At 37.3% G+C, this 25356-nt stretch overlaps 3 protein-coding genes across 5 annotated transcripts; 2 read left to right on the forward strand and 1 right to left on the reverse strand.

The window, feature by feature from the left end:
• The first annotated feature begins 47 nt into the window (after window positions 1–47).
• On the forward strand, window positions 48–8131 carry Syn1 (Syntrophin-like 1). Of its 3 annotated transcripts, none has more exons than XM_065478288.1 (8): window positions 48–386; window positions 3045–3492; window positions 4854–5069; window positions 5238–5467; window positions 6132–6271; window positions 6330–6535; window positions 6671–6849; window positions 6917–8131. In XM_065478288.1, the coding sequence occupies exons 2-8, from the start codon at window positions 3054–3056 to the stop codon at window positions 7007–7009; spliced, it is 1503 nt and encodes a 500-aa protein (XP_065334360.1). In that variant the 5' UTR covers window positions 48–386; window positions 3045–3053; the 3' UTR covers window positions 7010–8131. The 3 variants fall into 3 exon arrangements, with proteins under 3 accessions (XP_065334360.1, XP_065334362.1, XP_065334361.1); XM_065478290.1 differs by having other exon boundaries at window positions 50–386; window positions 4878–5069; XM_065478289.1 differs by lacking the exon at window positions 48–386 and adding an exon at window positions 526–657.
• A 4312-nt stretch (window positions 8132–12443) lies between these two features.
• LOC135937478 (transient receptor potential channel pyrexia-like) lies at window positions 12444–14837 on the forward strand. Its single transcript, XM_065480629.1, has one exon. The coding sequence runs from the start codon at window positions 12466–12468 to the stop codon at window positions 14770–14772; it is 2307 nt and encodes a 768-aa protein (XP_065336701.1). The 5' UTR covers window positions 12444–12465; the 3' UTR covers window positions 14773–14837.
• Window positions 14838–17851: 3014 nt separating this feature from the next.
• Window positions 17852–19960, reverse strand: LOC135935585 (zinc finger protein 62-like). The gene is made up of 9 exons (XM_065478025.1): window positions 19821–19960; window positions 19658–19766; window positions 19378–19601; window positions 19171–19327; window positions 18955–19112; window positions 18734–18897; window positions 18374–18577; window positions 18224–18319; window positions 17852–18173 (listed from the first exon to the last, which is right to left on the reverse strand). The coding sequence occupies exons 1-9, from the start codon at window positions 19943–19945 to the stop codon at window positions 17950–17952; spliced, it is 1461 nt and encodes a 486-aa protein (XP_065334097.1). The 5' UTR covers window positions 19946–19960; the 3' UTR covers window positions 17852–17949.
• Window positions 19961–25356: the final 5396 nt, after the last annotated feature.

Here is a 25356-nt window from a genome sequence, read left to right on the forward strand (position 1 = left end):
ATTTGTGGGCAAATCCCGGCTGGCTGGCTGGCTAGCCGCTGGCGGGGAGCAGCAGCGGCGGCGCGGGTTGCCTACCTGTACGAGCGGAAGGGCGCCTGCGCCACTAAGCGGCCATTTTTAAAGTTCCGCGAACCCTTTATGTCAAGTGATGTCACTAGTGTACGTTCGGCGACGGTAAATTGCAGCAGGGGTTAATCAATATAATCAGCGCCCGTGTATCGCCCAGCCGCGCGGATTGTTTTCGTCGTGCAGCAGACAGCCGGATAATTTTATTTGCGATCGGCGCCGACGAGCGGGCGCTTGGCAGGCTCGGCTCCTCCGCGGACATGTCGCCGCTCGACGGTTAAACGCGCTCCTCCGCGGACGCCTCCACGCCGAATTGTTGTGTAAGTGGGCTGGCTGGCTAGCTGGCTTCCTTTTCGGAGCGAGCTGCTTTTTATTTACCCAGCTATCTGGTGCGTGTGTTTGCTCGGCCTATCGCGGGGACACTACTTCACAACTTTCCTTTTCGCCTTGTGTTCATTCCCGGCCGTGCTCGCTCGCACACACCGCAAATCTGTTTGCTGTCCCTTGTAAGGCTTCTGAAACTTTTGTCAACACAGAAAGCAAGCAAGCGCGAGGCTGCCGTCGGGGGCGATTAGTGCCGGAGCTGGCCAGGTTTGGAATTTTTCCTCCGTTATTTCGAAGAATTTGCTGCAATTTTAATACTCGACTGACAGAGCAGCTGTGTAATTATAATAGGTCGGGTGTCGTTTTGCACTGCATTTTGCTTCTCATATTTCGTTGAGGAGAAATATAATAATTAATATTGCGTGCTTGTGGTGTTTATTTTTAATTTTTCTGCCCACAATTGCGTGCAGTAAAAGCTGGTCAGTGTGGAAAGAGCCGTCGTGTGTGTAACAGTTCCTCGAGTCAGCTGCTCCTCGAGAGAACATAACGCTAATTAAGCTGGTAAAAGCAGTGTTCACATTTTTTGACCTCTCGCGAGTCACGTTTAACGACCCTTCGAGCCCTTTGATACTCGGAGAACTGGACTAATTCCCGCTTCGAGTGGCAAAAAGCGCGGACACAAAGGGGTGAAAATCTCAGTTGTGAAATCTTGGCTCATTTGAGCTGCTCACAAAGGTGAAAAATTTATCTCCTCATCATGCACTTGTCAAGCACCTTGCAAATAACCTCACGGTGAAAGGAAGCCGCTCTGCTTTTTTCCCTCGAATCATTAAATTTTTGCTCCATTTTTTATTCATTTTAAAGGGGAAAGGAGAGCATCAAAAGAGTTAATATATTTAGGCCGAGAAACCGCGATTGATTTCTGTCGGTCTCTGAGATGCCACAGCATTTTTTTATTGTTTAAAAAGTGCGAACACCGAAAATGCTTGGTAATTTAGATGAAAAGTAGTGCTGATGGCCCAGAATTGGCCTGAATTTATTTTGCACAAATCAACTCAACCGGATATTTGCCCGAATGAAATCGGAAATTGTCGGATCGGCTAAACGGTGAGTGGAATTTCCCAGAACCAAAAGGTAATTGCTTGAACGATTGGTAGAATTTCCTCGGATAAGAATATAACGAGAAATACTGAATCAATTTGAGCTTTGGACCAAAACTTAACATTTTTTATTGACAAAAACGCAAACACATTGCTGAACAACTCATACCAACTCCGTTTCTCAGTTTTCTAGGGTTGGAGTGTGGAGTTAAAATACGATAGAACAATAGGACTGTGCTATTTCAACGGAAGATTATTTCTCTTGGCTTATAATTGATATTGGGACACAAAATTAGTACAAATTTTAATTGCAGCAACCGTCGAAAATGACTAAACTGCTGGGTTGCACGTTTTTACTGCTCGGTTTTATTCAGCAGTTTTTTTTTCAAACAATTTGTAATTTTTTAAAAACCAATTTACAATTTTTTATTGCACTAGAAATATTTTTTCGATTTCTCAAGAAAATATAAAAAAGTACCAAATATAGGGGTGAGTTATAATATTTTATAAGTGCTATTCCCTGTCCTCAGTCCTCAATTGCGCCATAATTTTCTGACAAGAATAGGTCTTGGGCCAACAAATTATTATAAACTTCAACACAAATATAGTCTGCAAAAGAAATATAATAAAGGGACAAATTTGCCGTTTTTTTTTTCATTTAGCAACGCTTTAAAATAACTTAAAATCTATTCTAAAATGTTCTGTGGAGTTTCCGTGTAATCCCTGTTATGATATTCTAAAAATATCCTTCCTAAGTTTTTCTAGACTCAAATTTAATTTGCCGTTTCTGTGAAAAAGATAAATTGCAATCTCCAGACCTATTTTTTCATTCAAGGAAAAATCCTGCATATCTAATATAGTTATGGCAAACTTATGAAATAAAATTTCACTTCAAATTATTGAATTCCGGCCTGTTTGCATGGCTTCCAAAAGTTGTGAAAACAAAAACAATTTTCAAAGAGTAACGCCGTGCTCTAATGGGATGAAAAATTTAAATTTCTTTGGTGCTTGAATTGAAATTGAAATAATGCTCTAAAATGAATTTTTGTCTTATTGTTTTTGACCTTTAAAAAACACGACTTAAATGTGTATTTAAATTTAAGCTGAATTACACAGCTGTTCTTGGCACAATCTCCGAGCTGTAAAATTGTAGTCAGTTGCAGTTTTCATAAAAATAAATTCATTCATCTGTTAGAGTCCTAGTCTCATACCCCAATTCGCAGCGTTTAATATCAAATAGTTAAACCTGGACTTAATGCTAGCTGTCAAAATAGATGTTTTATTAACTCTGCTAGATGTAGCCTCGCAGCTGGCGCCCCAATTCCTGAGATAACAAGCAAGCAGCTAACAGGGCACCAGCTCCAACGTCACATGTACTCGACTTAATAATTTACACGTGCAGAGTTCGGAAGTAATTTTCTCTGTTAGAGTCAAAATTTATGCAGCCAAATGTTTAACAAAACAAGCTGCGTTATTGACAAGATAAACTTGTATTTTTGAAAACATATTTTGTCCCATCAAATAATAATAAAATTGTTTGTGTTTAATTTTCAGGCGGGCACCATGAGCAGCTACGGCAGGTCGGGCCTGCTGGAGACGTACGTGCGGAGCCAGTGGTACCGGGTGTTCGTGTCGCTGGAGGAGGACCACCTGAGCATCAGCCTCGACGAGACGTGCGAGAACGGCAACCTGAATGGCGGGCTGGACAACGGCGTGCTCGAGGGCTACTCGGACGTGCCCGAGTCGATCGCAAACCAGAAGCGGATCGTGTGCGTCGTCAAGTCGGACAACAACGGCCTCGGCATCTCGATCAAGGGCGGCCGCGAAAACAAGATGCCCATCCTCATCTCCAAGATCTTCAAGGGCATGGCGGCCGACCTGACCGAGAAGCTGTACGTCGGCGACGCCATCCTCTCTGTCAACGGCGAGGACCTCAGAGAGGCCACACACGACGAGGCGGTCAAAGCCCTCAAAAGGGCCGGAAAGATCGTTGAACTTGAAGGTGAAAACCCTATGTTGTTTCTATTAAGCAATTTTTATTAAGTAAGGAATGCCTGAAAATATCCGATTGAGTGCTATTTTCAACTATAAATTTGTTTTTTTAATTTATTAATAAAATGAATTTTTGTTGTAAAGGACATGAACCGACACTAGATGAGGCAGTCTTTCAAATTAAATGCTGGTCATTGAAGGTCTTCTGGACAACGATTTTTTTGCATTTTAACATTTTTTTTTCAAAATTTGTCTGATTTTCAAGCGATGATTTCTAACTGGTTTCTTGCGCATTGATTGATGGTGCATTTTTGCGCATTTATTACAGCTATATAATAGACATATTAATGTCCATGGACTTTTAAGGTTCTAGATGACGATCTTATTGAATGATTAAAATGGCTCAAAATATAGTAAATCGACTGATGCTCAGGGTTGCATTTGCTTGCCATCCAGTTTTTTACCCACTGGTTTTAATAGTTTTACCACTAAATTTTTAACCAATTTCTTGCGCAAGAAATTAAATTATTCCATTTTTCCCTTATGAAAATCTAAAATTTGCGGTTGGAGTGGTCAAAATTTCCTCATGTGTAGATTTTTTTTAAAATTGCCATTTTGTTGCCTCAATTTCTCTAAACATTTCTCTCTGACAATTTTTCAAGTCGAGGTCATGAACTAATTATTAGAAAATTATTGAAAACTGAAGTGCAAACATTACCTGCAAGAAACTGGTAAAAATAAAAATAAAACGCTTTTTACCACTGCACTTTTTTCAATGATGGGTTTTTGCAACCCTGCTAAAGCCCCAGCTCCTAAATATGTGCATCTAATTCTTTTAGTGAAGAGTAAACCTGACTTAAAAATTCTAAATATTTAAGACTGTCAATGCAAAATCTTAAACAAAATTATCTAAATTTATACATTTTTCATATATTTATGTAACTGATTCAATTTCCAAAACTAAATACTTACATTTTGTCCAATAACACCTCTTCAAAGGCTATAATTTTTTTTAAATTAAGAATAAATTGGTCGACTCTTCATCCTTGATTGGTTCATAAAAAAACTTCAACTGACCGCCTCGAAAGAATTCTTTCACTCTCATGTATTTATTTCCTTCTTTTTGTATTACTTTGTAGTAACATTATTTATTAAGGTGTTTGGTTTTGAGTCGTATGCTAACTGTGCTGTTATTCCGTTTTTTGATTTCAATTTTGCTGCATGAACTGCATGTGTTGTGTGTGGACAAACCCTTTCGTGGCCGACGCTTTGTGTGAACCATGCACCCCCGTAATGCCCTGTCGGACCGTCGTCTCCACCGCCACACCACCCCGTCGCCGCGCGCGTGCTGTGCCGCCCACCAACTGACAGTCGTGCCGTCCTTCTATGTTACAGTCAAATATCTCAGAGAAGTGACGCCTTATTTTAGAAAAGCCTCAATAATTAGCGAGGTCGGCTGGGAGCTGCAGAAAGCGTTTCTCTCGCAGAGGCCTCCGAGTCCGCGCCAGACGGCTCCGAGAGCCGACACGCGTTATATACCACTGCAGCTCTGCTATCTCACCCGCAATTTCAGACACCAAGACCCAGGTACGACAATACTTTGGTTAAAAACAAGAAATATGCAAAGAAAATTATTTAAAACCAAATTTTTTATTTTCTTTTAATTTTTATTTTATTATGATACATAATTCAGTTTTAGTAAATATTAAGAGAACTTGTCATGTTTATAAACTGTAAATGTTAATTATTCTGCAGAAAACCGATGCTTTGAACTGCACTCTCCTGACGGTATCCATAATTGTGTTCTTCGAGCGCCTGACCCTTCGGAAGCTGCCGCTTGGTTCAACACACTCCACTCCGCGCTCTCTAACCTCACCGCCATGGCCATGAACCAGGCCAACCAAGTCATAGCCCCGCTCAGAATTAGTGATCCCGCTTTACCCGGAGAACTGATGCAGATTGGCTGGCTCGCCAGGAAAAGCGAGGTAAAACCGCGTCAAATTGTTTCCTGATTTAATATAAATCAAATCTATAAAGCATACTTGAAACTAAAAACGCTTCATCAAATACCTTTGAAGAAATTTTAATTTCTATGAAAAAAATGAAAGAAAATAACTATATTTTCTACTTTAAAGCTTCTTTCCTTAAAGGAAACTCCACGTTTTTTTTCACATGTCGTTTCGTGCCATCTCTATTTGATGAGAAAACCAAATCGATGAGTCAGTTTTGCGTTACTGGGCATTTCCTAGATGTTAGCTTTAGCTGGAATATCCGATATAGCTTGATACTTGCGTAAAATATTATTTCTGCAATTTTCTAAGCTGTTAAATAAATTAATTGTAGCTAAATTTATGTCATTGAAATAGCTAAGACACAAATCAGTTTTCGTTTTCCAATATTTTGAATTTTAAATGTTTTCCTTTTGTTTAAAAAATATGAAGATCAACAAGCGAAAAATTGTAGCCGTCAAAATATATAGTACAAAAAATAAATTAACCAAATATTTCGATTAATAAAACGCAGCATCCTAATAGTTTCCTTGTTAGCTCTGCAAATTTCTTTGTGCTAAGCTTCCGTTATCATGAAAATCATGGATGTATGGAAAGAAAATTATCAATAAAATTATCCCGCCAATCTTGTACTTTTTAGCACGGAGAAGAGACAGCAGAGCGGTGGCAGTCGGTGTTTGCAGCTGTGACTGAAACGCAGCTTCGGCTGTACGGCGCGGCGCCGTGGAGCCTCGAGTCGTGGGCGACGCCTTTCGACTGCTGCTCTCTCTTAGCAACCAGGTAGGTGTCTTTCCTCCCGTTATACCTTTTTACTGAAAAAAAATCTGTCCTTCTGTAGACTGGTCGGATCCCAAAGCAGACGAGGCAGCTCTGTTCTGCCCATGGCCGCAGAGTTGATCACGTTCAGCATCAGATGCGGAACCTTGGAGGGCATAATCTCGCACTACTTGAGGACAGAAACTCACAGGGACCTAGCGAATTGGGCCAGAGCCCTGGTGCAGGGCGCCCACGACGCCGTGCAGAGGCAGAAGGAAATTCTTTTCTGTGAGTGACTCTATCAGTTATTAAAAGGATATTTTAAACTTGGGAATAAAATTAAAACTGATTTCATTTTTTAAATTTGTTTGGTGTTAAAAAATTCTGGTCTCATTTTGTTACGCCTAAATTTATAATTTTCAGCTTGCGTTTGGCAAAACCAGCCGTGTCAATTATTACTACACTACGAAGCTGGATTCACGCTGCTCGACGCCTCAGATCCACCTCAACAAATTTGGTCTTACCCCTTTGAAAGACTTCGTTCATCATCAGATGATGGAACAAGATTGCTTTTGCTCGATTTTGGTGCCGAGGATGAACAGGTAAATTTCTAAATGTCACCTTGTGTTTGCCCCAGAAATAAATAAATATATTCTAAATTTTTTACAGGAATTGGACATGGAGGGATGTCCAAAACCTTTAGTCTTCACTCTTCACAACTTCTTGTCAGCCAAGATTCATCGTCTGGGGCTTTATGCGTAATTGATAAATCAAATTGATTATTGATAAGAGACTAATAATTTAAAACAAAATTTATACTGTTACTATATGAATTACAAGATTTTAATACTTCTGTACATAAATAATAATTATATAAATTGTATAATAATTTGTTATCTCACTCAAGTCATTATCATCTTAACACTGTCTGAGATTCTCATCGACAACCCCCATTGATTTTAGACCAAATAGTAGCTCCGAAAGTTTGGATTCCCAAAGAACTCGTTAGCGCTTCCTTTCTCCTTTCTAGGATCCTTCTTGAACATGTAGCACCAATTTTGCGTGTGTCGGGTCGGGCGAGTACCATATTTTGTAGCGACTTTTCAAAAATACATTGTATGAAAATTACATGCTGTGAGAGCACAAACCGTTTTGTCACTTTGCTTTTTGCCGCCCGCGAAACCCTCTGACCTTTTATTGCTCTCGTTAATGTAAGGTTGGCTTAAAAATACTGTTTGGATCACACATACAAACAAACTCACACTTTTCGTGCATGCACCAGACGTAGGCGAATGTTAGTAGTAACGATAATTTGAAATTTCCTTCCTCCAGGCCGCGTAAATTACCTGATTTGCGTGTGTTGATGCACCCTCGGCAGTTCAGTGAAATGTACGAAATCAAAATGACATTGCAAGTGTACGCCAGTCTCGAGCGTCGAAAGGAAATTAATTAGATGTTTCTCATCCCCTTACACGTATCTCCAAACACTGTAACTTCAACTAACTCTTGTTACAAACATAAAAATAACTGCTGCTTATGTGCCAAAACTACAATTTTTCTACAATCATGATACAACTCACACACACAAATTTATTGTGAACTGCTATTCTCTCAAATACTGATAAGGCATATTGGCAAGAATAAGTGCGGATTGGTCGCTGACCCAAATCAAGAAGCAGTAATTGTGTGGCTTACTGGTTACGACATTTAATGGACCGATTGACTAGTTTTCGGGTATTTTGTACTGCATCAAACACACACAAGTGATGTGCAAATTTGCTATTGCTGCGCTGAATTATATGTTGCTACAAATAACATGTAAATGAAGCTGTAACTTCACTGAAAGCTACACCACAATAAATAAAGAAATTGTTTGTTATAATATTGATGCGCGTTTCAATATTAAGAAATCACCTTTTAAGCCTCAATCTGTGGCAGAACTTTGATTAATTTATTTTGCGTCTTTTCTTGCTGTTCCCTGGCAGAATTTTCATTAAGCAAAGGCGACTAATGCTCCTTCAATAAATAAATTTTAATATGTATGAATGACAATTTAGTTAACTCAAAAAACAGGATTAGGTGTTTGCAGACTGGAAATAATGAAATGAAGAACATGATCGACGGAATTAGAAAAAATACTACATTTTTCTTAGGGGCAGCAAATCAGGTTTTAAAAGGTCGCAACCACCTTCAACATAGACAAAATCACCTTTTGATGATTTATTTTCTTGCAGTGCAGCATCGTTCCTTTACTGTCTATGTGTACATGCCAAAAGACAAATAAATAAATTATTATAAATTATAGGCGTTTAAACCATTAAAGTATTGAACAAAAATTAACTTCAGTGAGTCACTTTCACACACCTGCGATCAGAGGGTTTTTAATTTAATCATCGCGCAGGCTTCGAAACTGGCGGCATATCCAGCGATTGAAGCATTACTTTTTGTATGCCGACGAGAGTCGTTTTTTTTAAACCTCGTCGCCGCTCCATGCTTTTTTATAATGGTTTTTCACATCGCATAAAATTGATGAAATTTAACTGTGGAAAGTCTAGATGAAGTTTTATTAAAAATTTGTGATACTGAGATTGGAAAAGGCGCTATTAATTTTAATAAAGAGCAAGTAAAACGATATTTTTGGCATTTTAAAATTTTAACACCATATATAGACACCAAAGTCAGATTTGCTTAAATTGTTAATCCCTTCAAAGTAATCGCGCAGTATTATATTTTTGATTTTTGAAAAGCATCCCTTTTAAACTGGATATTTGAGCAAATGATCGAAATTCAAAAAGATTTTCTTTAATTTAATGAAAAATTTTCAGATCTGATACTGAGTCTCAGATTTCTGCTCACATCCATTCGTATTTGTGCTTATAAAACAGGAAGTTCGATTTTGCAGGAATAGAGGGGCCGCAGATTTCATTTGAAGGAATAGCATTGTATGAATTATCAGCAAATTGTAAAAGTAAATATTAAAATTGTCAGATCAAACACAGCTTCCCCTGAACTTTTGTGCCATAAAAATGCTCGACGGAACTGTGCACTTTTTTAATACACCACTAGCTTTGAGGCCAACAGGTGAACAGTCATCAACGCGCATCAAAAAGTAAAATGGTAAGCACGCTCTGATATTACAAATTAGTCAAATTAAGTAAATCATATGTAAAGCAAATAATGTTTTCTAAAAATTTAGAATTATTAAAGTGATGGGTGCAAACTCGAGGGAAGACACGCATTTCAAATCTTTTTCTCGGAGGTCTCAGCAGTTCGTAAATTGTTAGGTGGTCGATGGTTTGTTAGATTCAATAAGTTTAGAGCGCTTATCAATTGACCACATCATATTCTCTTGGCAGATTTCGATTCGTCTCGTCAATATCTGTTCAACAGCGCATAAAACCTCTTAGGGAAACTATTTGTTGTGGAATAAAATAGTGCTATATTTATACTTAAGGTTAATTTTAGCTTCAATCGAATCCTTAAGAGAGTAAGTTCATATGTAATGACAACAAGGATTTTCCACTATTTTACAGTGTGGGTGCGTCACCCTGCGGAGAAAAATAGGCGAATTCCTTTTGGCAGTTGGTTTATTGATGAACTCCATAATTCAGAGATTTAGACTGGAATATATATATATATATATATATATATATATATATATATTACAACAATTATAACTATGCAATTTGCGTGTCAATGATATAACAATAGGTATCACGGTTAATATGGTCTTACCCCGGTATAGTCTAGTCCTAGTCTTCGGGTCTAACAATTACAAATCAGTATGCGCTTCTCGCTTGAGCGTCTTCTGGCAAGGGAGCGTAAGTATGACATGACCGGTTGCGAGCGAGAGTGAGCAGTCGGTAAGGAGTATTGCACAGGGTGAAGGAGAAGAGCTTATTATCATATATTAATAGCGACATATATCTCTAGACCGAGATTGGTACAAACTTAGTTATTAACGCCAAATGTGCGGGAACTGCTACACCGGCTACACCAGTATTAATCAGTCAGCATGTAAAAAATTCAAAACAACCAAAATTTCGAAGAGAGTTGAAATTTTCGTTCTCTTGGTGAAACAATGCAGGGTCGCAAAAACACCATTTTTCCGATAAAAGCCACCACATTGCAAAAAACTTATATTGCAGGACTTTGTGCAATTTTGCGCATTTTTCCGAAACACTTGCATTTTTATTATTGAAAATAAAAAATTCACATGATAGATGCCCAAAAATAGGGATTTTTAAAAATCAGTACAAATGCCACTGATTTCACCGAAAGACAGAAAATTGTAACACAAAACCGAAATTTCCTAAAATTTCCGACTTTTTTTTAGCACGAAATGTGATCATTTCGAGGTTAAATTCGGACTAATGTAATAGAAAAACCCAAAATTGGTGTTTTCCAGCTGGTTTTTTGCGCAAAAAACCAGTGGTGCATTTTTTCCAATTGCAAAATAGGCAAACCCTGAACCAGTGGCTTTTATACTGATTTTGTTATATCCCCTTTGTTGGTCATGAGAATTTTTTATCTTCAATAAAAATGCATGTGTTCCGGAATAATGCGCAATATTGCAGAAAAAACGCAAAAAAAGTTTTTTGCCATGTACTGGTTTTTTTCCGGAAAAATGCGAGTTTTTGCGAACCCTGGACCCTGGAAGCAATACGTCTCAGTAGCGGGAAATTTTTCGCAACTTTCAGCAATTAAACGCGAATTTCCTTGTTGCAAGAAAGAGGCAACAATCAATTCGACAGATAAAATTTGGGTGTAAATTAGGAGTGCCAGACTTCCAAAGCTAAAACCCGGAGATCCCTATACTCCCCGCGCGTGTTAAATTTTCAGTCCCAAACCCGGAGATCTCCGGTCGAAACCCGGAGAGTGGCAGCCCTATGTAAATAGTAAAAAGTCTCTGTCTCCGCCGACCCATTTTTACATACAATTTTTATTTACTGACAAAAATTGCTACATTTAAAAATCGATTAGAAGTTTGAAAAATTATGAATCTGGTAAGGGGATGACGGGGGGACTAAACAGGCAGGGACAAGGCTAAAGCTAACAGGGACTGGGACGGGACAGGGACGAAGTCGAGAGAAATGGGACAGGGACGGGATCAAAAACTCGTCCCGGGTTCCCCTCTCTAAACCAAATACGCCAAATACAAATTTCTTTGTTGCAAGAAAATCCATACCACAGTTAAAACTTGTGCGTTTGTTGAGCTATGCACAATTTTTCTTCCCCCCCCCCCCCCCCCCCACTGTAAAAGTTATGCCAACGTCAGATGGAGTTTTTTGGTAGGGGCCCCGGGGTCCTGTAATAGAGCCTCCCCCTCGGAAACAGAGCAGTCATTGAATTTTGGCACACTTCTGTGTACAATTAAATTAGAAAAATATGGTCGGGTATTAAAGCCAGCTTAACTACTATGAGCAAATGTTTGGAATTGGCGTATCCACTGGCGGGCGCACCAGTTTGTTGCTTTTGGGCAGACCCTGGGTTGGGAGCCTCTTCGTTCATCCTCGTAATGTATTATGTGAGCGTGCCCATTCCCCAATTCTGCATTTTAGACTCTCGAAAACGGTCCATTGAATCTATGAAAATTTTATAAATTTCAATTTGAATATTTATTTTTTAGATGGAGCTGCTAGCGAGGTGTTCTGGATATTCATTGATTGGAATCGAAGAGTTGCTACAAAAAGGCGATGCTGTGAAACTACTTGAAGTTTTAGCGTCCGATGCCAACATGAGTCCAGACGAAGTTTTGTTGAAAATTTGTGACACTAAGATTGCAAAAGGCGTTAATGTAAGCATTAATTTTAATAGTGATAATTTTGGCCTTATAATATATTTAAAACTTTATCATTATAGATATCAAAGTCAGATTTGGTTAATTGTAAATACCTTAAAAGTATAATATAGATGATATTTTCAATTATAAAAAGCTCCTTTGAATAGAGTAATGTCTGTCAAAAATTGTAATATTTGTATATATGCATATGTTTCAGGAACAAACGAGATGCTATTTTGCGAAAGAAATTCTGAACACATACAATGCACATGGGAAAAAGCCAATTTTCAAAGCAGCTGAACAGGGACAACACCAGTTGATAGAAACACTTGCAACCCACGCCAAACACGCCGCAGATCTCACCGTTGTCTCTTGTGATGGCGAAACAGTGATCACAGCCGTGGTTCGCTGGGCAGCAGACAAAAAACGTTCCGGTATGCTAAACGTGGAAAAGGAAGCCCTTGAGAGCATTAAAATGCTGGTGGCGAAAAATTGTAACATCAACTTCGTGGACAACACTGGACTTACAGCTATTCGCCTTGCCGCTTTGAATGGGCTGCGGACTTTGGTTGAGTATCTACTCTGTGAGAATGGTAACAGCGACGAAGTGATAAGGGGAGAAACGACGAGCGAGCAGATTGGGGATGGGAATCGGAATTCCCTTAACGGCGACAGCCACATAGGGCATGAGGGAACGTGTAATGATCCTCGGAAGAACCTGGTAGATGCCCTGATGAACAGTGGCTTACCATTAAATTTGAAAGAACAAATATTTAAAGATTGGCTGGTAAACAACGACCTCGAGCTACTCAAATCCACGCTGAAGGAACCATACAAGGGACTAACGTTGCTTGAAATTGCAGTGTTTAATTATCTCCCTGAGATGACTCAAGTGCTACTTGAAAAGGGAGCTGATCCCAATCAAGCCCTCATCTTAGCATTGGATGCTGGGGAGACGTTCTTCGACTTGCTCACCAAATCAAGTACCCAACTAGATATGTCACCGAAAAATTCATTTGATGCTTCATTAAGCCAAACTTTTCTGCACCGTGCTGTTATGTCTGAGCGTTCTAGCGTCAAAGTGGTCAAGTACTTATTAGAAGAAAGTGCAACAAATAAATCCATTTCTCAATTAATAAATGCAAGAGACTACCTAGGCATGACGGCTCTTCACCACGCTGCGAACCGAAACTTGAACGACGTAGTAGAAGTACTTCTGCAATTCAATGCGAAGCTTTTCGTTAAGGATAATTTCAACCAGCCTGCATTCCTTGATCTGGAACCAGAGGCAGTAGAAGAACATCTTAACAAGCAAATTGAACAGACAACGTCCCAGAGTTTTAAAGAAAGCAGCATAAAATTTGACTTTGATGTCTTTTTAAATCATCGATGTCAGCGCAACCAACAAGCAAGAGAGAAGAATGCGTGTACTATAGAGATGGAACCGTTAGGTAACTGCGAAAAGGAACCTGAAGAAAACAGCGAAACAATATCTGACGAGGATTACTGCGAAATGGAACCATTCATGATGCTGGCTGAATCTTCAACCCATGAAAGACTACTGCTACACCCACTAATCAGGGCCTTCCTGCAACTCAAATGGAAAAGAGTGATTTGGATTTACTGGCTGAACTTTATCTTATGCTTTATTCACGGATTAATTTCCTCCCTTTATGTTTTCAGCATCTTTGTCAAAAACAGCGGTAGTAATGAAACAAGCAATTCAACAGATAAAACAAATTCACAACTGAATGATCAAGATGATCATTTTTGGTACAAGTTAATTGTTGAATATCACTCTACTATCAAGAATGTCAATTTTGTGATAACATTTTTGTTATTCACTAGAGAACTTTGGCAATTAAGGTCATTCAGAATTACGTATTTTTTAAAACCGGTAAATTGGCTCGATATTATAGTTATCGCAGGCACCTTTACAATTTTATCAACCGACCCAAATGAAATAGACTTTAAAACCATAGCTTCCACGCTATTTCTTTTTATCGCCATTGAAATTATGTCTCTCATGAGCCGACACCCGCAACTAGCAACATACATCCATATGTTCTTTCAAGTGTCAAAGAACTTCTTCAAATTGCTGCTATGGTATTTCTGCTTGATAATTGCCTTCAGTTTCGCTTTTTACATTATTTTTCCTTACTGCGAAAAAGGCGATGACTGTAAAGTTTTCTTCAACACGATACCATCTTCTATTTTCAAGACAATAGTCATGGTTACTGGTGAATTTGAGACAGGCAACCTTGGATTCGAACACGTTTCTGGCACAGGTCACTTGATTTATATTGCTTTTCTGTTTTTTATCTCCATGATAATGGTTAACTTGTTAAATGGATTAGCCGTTAGTGACACGCAGGAGATAAAAAGCAACGCAGAACTTATTTTTTGCAAGTCTCAAGTCAAGTTTTTCGCCGATATCGAGTCTTCCCTTTTGTTAAAATTACCTTTTCTAAAGCACTGGCTGAGTAAGATCTTCTTGGTCAAAAGGTTCTTATCTACTTCAAACCATACAAACACAATAATAATATACATCCGCAAGGACCTTCCGGTTGATTCTGGGGAGCGCTCGCCTTTTGAAATAAAAAAATGGAAAAAATGCTACTCAAAAATTGTATCACATGCATTAAAAATCGTGAACAAGAATGAAGAGAACAGCAAGTTGGATAAACTGTTGTCACGAATGAAGATATTAGAAGTTATGATTGAGAGAAAAAATAATATTTAATAAGTATTGAAATAAAAATAAAATTGAACCAAAAAACGAATTACAGAGCGGTCGGTTGTAATAGCATATATCAAACAATACTTCTGAAATTTTGTCAGACAAGCCAGCTGCCTCAAAACAGGCTGAGCCGCCAACGCCAGGAAAATATTGGGCTTTTTAAGCCATTTGAGTCAGCTGCCGTGAAGCGGATCCTACATATTGTTCCTAAAACCTGTAATTGTTATTTAAAAAAATTAATTCTATATAATACTGTCCATGATTTCACAATAGAAATTGATTTAAAATTTTAAGTCAAAAACGACAATTTTGAGCAACGAGAATGAGGCCTGGCTTTATTTATTTCCAATAGAAATTGATTTGTTAAAATTATATAATTTTTAATGGTATTTGTCTTTTTTGGTATAGCGCAAAATAATTATGACCCTTTTGCGCTAAAAATATTTTTTAAGCAAAATTGTATATTATAAAATATTTACACTACAAATTTTCGATAATCGAGATTCCTCAAAACGACCCCAGAAATCTTTGCTCATAATTTCAGGTTATAACACTCCATGAAACATCTTTAACAAAATATATGTAACATTCAGGATGAAGAAATAAAGTCCATAAAATTGACAATTTTATTATTATCCTTAAAAGCTCTCGCAAAAACTCGCAAGAAAAATTTTTGATTTCTATAAATATATATACATATATAATAACTCCTAGTTCTACTTTGAAGCTCTTTTTCTTAAAGGAAACTACACGTTTTGCAATTTGTCGTGAAAGCTCTATTTGATGTGTCAAACCGATGATATCATTTTTACTTTACTCGGCAGTCCCTAAATAGATGTTACAGATATATTTTTTCCTTTTTTTTTAAAAAAAAAAAATTTAAGAAAATGGAGATCAAGTAGCGAGAAGTTGAAAGAATATTGAAAACCCTACGAGGAAAATGAATAACATTTTAATTTTTAAAATCCTGGATCGATGTATGGAAAGAATACAATTATTGTCACGCGTATTAATTAATTAATTAAGGCTCCAATCTAATTTTTAGCACGGAGAAGAGACAGCAGCGAGGTAGCAGTCGGTGTTTGACTGAAACGCAAGCAGCGTTGGCTGCACTGCGCAGCGCCGTGGAGCCTCGAGTCGTGGCTTCGACTGCTGCTCCCTTTTAGCCATTCCTCTAGTTTTACCTTTATAATTTTACTGAATCAAACTGCTCTTGTGTAGACTGGTCGGATCCCAAAGCAAACGAGGCAGCTTTGTTCTACCCACGGCCGCAGAGTTGATCACGTTCAGCATCAGATGCGGGACCTCCGAGAGCATCATCTCGCACTATACTTGAGAACAGAAAGTAGGGCCGGGACTGGTATAAAAATTTTAACCAGGGGAGTCTTAATTTTGGCGGCCCACGAGACCGTATAGTATGGCCACCCACCCCAAGTGTTAGTGGACAAGCTGAACGGATTGAAAGTGCAGCAAAAAAAGGCTGAAATTTTCTGAGTATATAATAGTGATATTTTAGTTTTCAATGGATTATTTACTTCAAAAATTACAAGACCATGACGTTTTAGATTTTTATTTGGTTATTTATTGCACCTCCAAATGATTGTTTATTCTCACACTTGGTCAAAATACATTCATGTTATTAAAAAGTCGTCAGATTTATATAAAACATGTGAAAAGGTAGAATACCTGGCAAACATCTTGTTAAAACTTTACCCAGGAGGGCAAAGCCGGTATTGGCCTAAATCTCGGGTTCAAGCAATGAGAATTGCAAAAAGTACCCACCGTTAGATTGTCTCGACCTGCACTAGCTAGCCAATTATGTAATGTGGTTATGGGTTGCTTATCCCATCACCTTTCAACCCCATTGCTAAAATTTGCTTAGTAAAAATGTAAGCATGCTTCCATTGGGCTTAAAGTAATTTAAATTATCCGAAACTTCTTCTGAATCACCACCTTGCCCCTGCTTTCCAAAAACAGAAAAATGTTTTTATAAATTAAATGCAAAATAATACAAAAAATTTAAGGCTGTGAAATGTTTTGCTTTTTTAACCTCTACTCTGAGCACTTCCCAGTACTTCAAAGGGGGGGTTGAAGTGCAGCAAATTGTTTTTAGTGCTAAGCTCTAAAAACCCTTCAGCTTATCAGGCAGGGGAGGTCGAGACGAGTCCAGGTATTTTTTGCCATTCTGTTGGCTAGAACCCGAGATTTTGAGATGCAAAAATAACGAAATACGGAAAATTCCTATTTTTTTCTAGTTTGGAAGTGGAATTTCTTAAAAACAAAAATTCCATTACTATTAAATTTTATGTAAAATTCAGACTGGTCATGGGAACAGTTATAAACCAATTTTCTATTTTTCATAATAATTTATTCAATAATATATTTGGGTTTTTTTCTAATTATTTGAACATTAAACCATGCCTTTTTTACTTCATTTTCAAAGTGTTTGTTTTTTTTCTGTTGACACATTAATTGGTAACTCATTTACAGTAATTCTAATTTTACTCAGGGTTCGCGGAAAATCCGCATCGCAAAATATTTGTTTGGTTTTTCCGAAATTTTGCGCATTTTTACGAATTATGAATATTTTGCATGGATATTAAAGTTTTTTTATGCACATCTTTATACTCAGATGAAAAAAGGCAACTATATGCTGGGATAAAATCAGACCGTAGTAAAGAAAAAGGTTCGGCTCTGGTTCATTTTAGAACTGATTATATTTTTACATCTGATTTTACAATATTTTTCATAGTATGTCGACATGTCTACAAAGCTCCAAAAAAGACAGAGGAGCAAGAATACTAATAAGCAATAAATAACTTTAAGTTTTAAGCTCAAATTAATAGTTAGCCGTTAGAATTTTAGTTGATAACTTAATTTAGGCAAAAGAGGTCCCATTGCCACCAAGACTTTATTAAATAGAGAAAATTTGACTTGAAATGGAAAATAAATTTACTCCAGGAATAATCACATCATCTCAAAACAGGGCAACACACAAAAAATAGTCTCTCATACATAATAATGGTACTCATTTATTTAACTCAAAATGCTTACAAGCACTAGCAAAAAGTTTAATCATTTTTTTTTTAATTTTTCCCATTCACTATAATTTACATCCCTCCAGTTTGATTGAATTTTAAGAATAACTATTTTAATCATATTGTATTTCAATTGTTTTTTCTACATTGGGTTTGAATAGGTTTCAACTAGTTCTGAAGGTAACACGTCAAAAAAGAAAGGAGATGAAGGTCTCTGGCTGCAATCATATGATTCACTAATTCCAAGCGGAAGCTCAGCATTCAAAGTTTTGGTTTCAGGATCAATTTTATCAGTCAGAGGAATCAAACAGTCAAGATTAATGCCGTCAAATTCTGATGCATGCGGAGTGACATCACTTGTGGTTTCTAAAAAACAAAAGAGAGCTGAAGAAACAGCTGTAATTAAAAATGCCTACCTTTGGAATGTGCCCTGAGAAGATGGTTTTTGTAAACGTCCTCATTGATAGTCGAAAAAGGACATTTACTGCAAATTTTCACCATGCCTGGTTTATCTAAAATGAATTTTATTTTAAGTAAAAAATAAGAAATTATGATGAAATTCTCACCAGAGTGTTTCCGAAGAAGGTGCTTCTTGAACCCGGTTGACTGAATGAAAGAGGAGTTGCAAAATGGGCACTGGTACTTCTTGGAATTAGAATGGAGCATTTTGTGGCGACGTAACGACTCTTTGTAGACGGTTTCAAAGCTGCACTGGTCGCATTTCAACGATTTCTCTGTCATGTGGCTGCGCAGGTGACTCCTTAATGCAGCTAAAATTTTTAATTTCTTAATAAGAGGCAAAATATTATTTGTTAATTGCAAAAATGAAATCCTAGTTATTTTCTGGCAAAAATTACAAGTTTGGATTGGACTAAATTTGAAAATCATTTTAAGCAACGTAAAATTTTTTAAACAAAAAATCTCACCAGCTCCATTTGCCCTAAAGTGGCAGGTCTCGCATAAATACGATTTCTCGGTTCCATGCACTTCATGGATGTGCTTTCTCAAACTCCTGTGGTCAGCGTAAGTGTTGAAGCAAATTGGGCAGTCTTTTTTGGTCGGACGATCAGATACAGGAATGTGAGTTAGCCTTTATTAAAAATTACCATTCATTTAAAATTCTTATGAAGAGAATAACTTTATATACTTGTGCTGTTTAAGCTGAGAGTTTTGGCTGAACTTTTTTCCACACAGGGTACAGGCATAACTGTATATTCCCAGATGTTTCTTGAAATGATTGATCATCATAAAGCGTTTGGTGAATTTCGCCTTGCAAATATCGCAAACAAATCGTCTTAAATCAGTCTGGAAAAAATGTTCCGTATTAAGAAACAATTTCTAAAGAATATTTATTTGTCATTACCTTGTGAGATTTCCACAGGTGGGCAGAGCAATCAGCCCAGGTGCGGCAGTATTTCTTGCAGTGCAAGCAGGAAAATCCTAGCTTTCGAGGGATGTGACAATCTTTGTGCCACTCGAGGCTTTCCGCCCGATCAAAATTCAAAGAGCAAATTTGACATCTGTAAACCAAAATACTAATTTGCTCAATTTCATGCTAGCAAAATAATACCTGAAAGTTTCACCAGCTTCACTTATTTGGACTCTAATTTCAACTTTGTGCTCCGAGCTTCCTGTCATTTCTTTATCTAAGTTTGCAGCAACTGGCTTTGCTAATTTGCTGATTTCCAAAATATTCGTCTTGCATTTCATCTGCGGCGGAACTTTGATTAATTTATTTTTCTTCTTTTCTTGCTGTTCATTGGCAGAGTTTCCAAGCAAAGGCCGCTCATGCTCCTTCAATAAATACATTTTAATATTACTGAAGATTTTAGTTTTACGATAATGAATACTTTTTCAATGTGATTCCGGCAGTCATCAATGTTGTTGAAAGGCAAATCACATTTTCCGCAAAAAACAGGATTAGTCTTATGCTCTTCAACTTCAGAAGGTGCTTGCAGACTGAAAATAATGAAATTAAGAACTGCTTGATCGATATACTTATAAAAATACTACCTTTTACATGGGGACAGCAAATCAGGTTTTAGAAGGTCGCAACCACCTTCCACGTCGACAAATTCGTCTTCTGATGATTCATTTTCTTGTGCATCCCCTTTACTGTCTATAGGCGATAAAACCATAAAATTATTTACCAAAAATAAATTTTAGTAAGTCACTTTCACGCACCTGTGATCGGAGGGTTTTCAATTATAGGCAAATTTAAATCATCGCAGGCTTCGAAACTGGCAGTATCCAGCAGTTGCAGCATTAACAGATTTTGTATGCCGAGAGCGTCGTTTTTGTAAGCCTCCTCCATTCTTAAAATTATTTACTTATTTACTCTAAAAAATCAATCTGTAAATGATTTAAACTTCAACATTTCATCTACTGTGGCCAAAATTTCCAATTTTAAAAAGGACATCCATCTAAATCAATTTAATAATTTAAAATGCTTACTTCAAACATTAAAGTTGGGTACTGTCCAAGCTGCAAACACAAACACAGGCTGTACCGAGATAAGTTAAGTCTTTGAAGAAAAATAGGTTGACTAATTTGGTATCAAATAAAGCAGCTTCGGGGCTGCTGCTACTCTCTCGTCTGTAACAGAAAAGAAGGGAATTTTCTATTTTTTGCATTGCAGATTGATGTGAGAGATTTATCTAGTAAAAAATGCAAAAAAAAAAAACGGAATGAGAGTGCATTTAATAAATTCTGGATGTGAGAGAGATACACATCAATAATAAAATGTCAAAAGATTTCACTATCTCTCTATGGTAAAGTCCCGAAGTACAAAACAAAATAACTACATTAAAGGGCTATTACAGGCATTCGTAGCATTAGTGAAAAACTCAACAAATAATACAGCATAATGGACTTGTTTTGTGACGTCATTCACAACTGGGGGCGTGCCCGACTTTCGGCGGCCGATTTAGGCCACTTCGGCTCCAAACATTTGGGTTTCATTGATTCAAAAAAATCGACAAAAATCTAGTTTTTTTTTTGTTTATTAATCTTGCTAGCGATTTCGGCCAAAAACAAGTCCATATAACAATTATTTAAGAAACTTTAAATACTTCAAGAGATCAATAATATGATTTTGAATTTTCGGAGTTAAACTTATAATCTCAAACAGGTTATATAGTACAACCTAGAAGAGAAGTAGTGCCTTTTAGCATGCCTTTAATCTCAAATTTTGAGTAAACAATTGAAAATTAAAAAAATTTAAAATTGACTAAGTCCTAAGTAGCGGTAAAATTTTACATTTTTCAACAACCAAACGCGAATTTCCATGTTGCAAGAAAAGGTCAACAATTAATTCGACTGTGAAAATTTGGGCGTTTGTTGAGCAATGCGCAACGTCCGCGCTACCAGGAAGAATGGCGAATTCTCTTATTGTGCAGCTCTTTAAAATATTCATTTTGATGCAATGAAAACAAAAATCAGTCCAGGCAATCGCCGTATAGAAACGTCGGTGAAGATAAATTTATTTCAATTTAATGAACTGTTTTTCACGATTCTACGACGATAGGTTGAACCAAATTTTTTTCAGCACATTAAAAGAAAACATGTATTAAGTAGTGCAGAATGCATATCAGCCGGTTTTAGTTGTAAATTGCAGCAGAAGTGCCTTTAAATTGAAAGTAACCACTAGCGCCATCTATTGGCGGCATCGAAAACTAAGGGCTTTCGCAACTGGTCAATTCCATGAAATTTTTTAAGATGCATATCCTATCATTTTAGCTTTTATGTATACAGGAAGTCCGATTTTGCAGCTATCAATTGAACAAGAGATGGGCTGTAGATTTCCCTTGAGGGAATAGCATTGTATTAATTATCAGCAAAAAGGTGGGTAAATATTAAAATTGTCAGATCAAACACAGCTTCCCCAGAACTTGTGCTGTGGAAAGGTTCGACCGAACAGTGCTCTTTTTTAATAACCCATAAGATTTGAAGCCAACAGGTCGACAGTAATCGAGTCATAGAAGCGCATCAAAGAGTAAAAAGGTAAAAATTCACTCTATCATAATTAACTAATAATTAGAGGTCTAAGCCAGCCACGCGGAGCTGCGCCAGTTGGCAAATTTTGGGTCAAGTGGGCAGCCGCCAGCTGCCGTGCATCTGGCTAACAGAGAAAGGGTCAAAAATTTAAAAGTGCAGAAGAAAAAAATGTCTTCCGGCCGCGCCAGTCACGGCCACCTGACAAAAAAATCGGCTAAGCCAGTCGCGCCCGCCGCCGCATTAAATCTCGCGGCTGAGACCTCTACTAATAATTCTAGCATTAAATTTATTTTCTAATAATATATAATATATAATTATTAAGGTGATGGGTGCAAAGTCGAGGCACGACATTTCAAATGTTTTTCTTGGAGGTCTCATAAATAAAGAGCATAAATTTTGAGGTGATAATTTCCTTGATTCGCTTAGCTAAATTGAGGCCTGGTGGTCGGTAAATGATAACAATTTTTTCGAGAACTCGGAAAATTCTGAATTTAACTATTACATACTCAGTTCCGATTTAGTTATTGAACACTGTAGAGATAAAGCTGTTAAGTTGATAAAATAACAATTTACTCTATAAACTATATACTTAATGTCAATAATGCTAAATATTCTTAATTATTGGAATGCAAAATCTAAACTTTATAATTATCATGAGTAAGAAGTATGCATTTGAAACATATGTACAAGTCTTTTAATTGAATGATACAGGGCAACAATTGAAAATTATTTGAATTGTTGGATGCCATAAACAATTAATCGATAAATAATTTGTTCAACAATTTGCAATAGTAAAAAAGGACTTATCTTCAATAAAAATTCAAATTTTGCCAATTTACTCCAAAATTTACAGTGCTTGAACATATTTTCTTGGCATATTCCGATTCTTCTCGTCGAGATCTGTCCAATTGTGTATACCACTTATTGGGGAAACTCTTGGTTTTGAAATTAAATCGGGTTTCAAAGTAAGGAGACAGCCCTTACTATTTGAAAAGCACGGTATCTTTCCGGCCAATTTTCTCAAAAAAATTACAGTGCTTCTTAGGTCAATTAAGGCTTTAACTGAATCCTAAGGGACGAGTTTATGCATTGGCAACAAGCATTTTCCAAGTTTTTGCAGTATCATTATCATTCCCCTTTAAAATACGTACATTTAATACATTAGTAAAAAACATTTGTTCTCAATTATTGTGAGCAAATGTTTGGATTTGGTATCCACTAGCGGACACACCAATGTGTTGCTTTTGGGCAGAGGTTGGGAGTTCCAAAAAAGCCTGAGCAGTTCTTTGCGAAATTGGAGGTCGATTGGACGCTATTTTTCAGCGTTGAAATTTTTAGGTGACACATACATTATTTGCTTAAAGTACTAATTGTTAATAGATAGTGAAATTCCAAGTTTAAAGCTCGGGAGTGGGGTGGGGGCGTTCCCTCTGTTTATAGTATCTCAAAAATCTCCGAAAAACGACTTCTGTTAATGAAAGGCAAACTGTAAAACCTTGAAATTTTCACTGCCTAACCTAGTTTTCGATCCCAAACAACTTTTCAATTTACAAGAAATTTTAAGATCAAATGTCAAGGTCACCTTTTGCGGCCTTTTTTCAAAAATTTAAAATTAAGGGATGATAGCCCCCTTGGATTTTTGACGGGTTTCATCGCTGATATGTAGCCCGTGAAATTCTGCACAAGCACACCAAGTTTCATGGGTGCAATCGCGTGACAGTTTTCCTGCAATTCGAATTTTAAAATTCTGGAATAATGGCTACCACAATTATTTCAAAGACCGGTTTTAGGATTGTTATTCGGCAGTTTTAGCTGTATATTTGAGCTGTGCAGCGACGAAAACCTATGCAGAGACACCAAGTTCGATGAAATAGCACATTTTTGAATATTTTTATCTCAGGATCACGTCAGGTACAGAACTTGAAGGTCGATTTCGGCCTTCATTGGTCTACCCTATGCCCTCTTGGTGTTTCTAAGCAAGTGAAATGCGAAAAATATTTACTTGACGAACGAGAGGCGAACTCGCTGCAAAGTCCATGCGCGATAAAACAGCCTCGAGCAGGTATTTATTTTTCAAATTCGAATTGCAGCAAAACTGTCACGATTTTGCACCTATGAAACTTGGTGTGCTTGTGCAGAATTTCACGGGCTACATTCAGCCCCGAACCCCAAAAAATCAAATTGGGCTATCATCCCTTAGTTTTGAATTTTCGAAAAAAGGTCGCAAAAGGTGACCTTGACCTTCTACCTGCAAATTTTTTGTAATTTGAAAAGTTGTTCAGGATCGAAAACTAGGTCGGGCAGTGAAAATTTCAAGGTGATACCTCAACGCAGTCAAGAGTTACAGTTTAGAATTTATTAACAGAATTCGTTTTCCGGGGATTTTTGAGAAACCGAATAAATAGGGAACGCCCCCATTCCCGAGCTTTAAACTTGAAATTTCACCATCTATAAACAAGTACATTAGCAAATGTAAGTGCCACCCAAAATTTCAACGCTGAAAAATCGCATCCAATCTACCTCCGATCTCGCAAAGAATTAAATATTATCATATTATATGAGCGTGCCTAATTGTGCATTTCTGGCTCTCGAAAACGGTCCCTCTAATCTAATCTGAAAATTTTATAAATTTCAATTTGAATATTTATTTTTTAGATGGAGCTGCTAGCGAGGTGTTTCGGAAATTCCTCGAATGGAATCGAAGAGTTGCTACGAAAAGGCGATGCTGAGAAACTAGTTCAAGTTTTAGCGTCCGCCAACATCAGTCCAGACGATGTTTTGCTAAAAATTTGTGACACTAATTTTGCAAAAGGCGTCAATGTAAGCATTAATTTAATAAAGTGATAATTTTTCCTTTTCAGGTTTTTAAAATTGTAACATTAGATACCATAATGAGATTTGCTTAAAATTGTTAATCCTTTAATTTTAAACTTTGAAGAGACCTTTGACTGGAGAAATTTTAAATACATGCATGTCAAAAATTGATATTTTATATATGTATGTTTCAGGAGCACACGAGATGTAATTTTGCGAAAGAAATTCTGAACAAATATAATGCACATGGGAAAAAGCCAATTTTCAAAGCAGCTAAAAAGGGACAACATCAGTTACTAGAAACTCTTGCAACCCACGCCGTGAACGCTGCAGATCTTAATGTTTTCTCTAGTGTGGGTGAAACAGTGATAATAGCTGTGGTTCGCTGGGCAGTAGACAAACAATTGTCCGGTCTGCCAAACGAGGAAGAGGCAGCAATTAAGAGCATTAAAATGCTGGTGGCCAATAAATGCAACCTCCACGCCGTGGACAACGTTGACCCTGGATTTACAGCTATTCACCTTGCCGCTTTAAATGAGCTGTGGACTTTGGTCGAGTATCTACTCTCTGAGAAAGTCAACATCGACATAAAGATAGGAAAAGAAACGACGAGAGAGGTGATTGAGAAAGGAAAGCATAAGTCCCTTATTGACGACAATTACAAAGGGTACGAGGGAACGTGTGATGATCCTAGGAGAAACCTGGTAGATACCCTGATGAACAGTGGCTTACCAGTAAA

Source organism: Cloeon dipterum, chromosome 2 (assembly GCF_949628265.1).
Source record: "Cloeon dipterum chromosome 2, ieCloDipt1.1, whole genome shotgun sequence".
Classification (NCBI taxonomy): domain Eukaryota; kingdom Metazoa; phylum Arthropoda; class Insecta; order Ephemeroptera; family Baetidae; genus Cloeon; species Cloeon dipterum.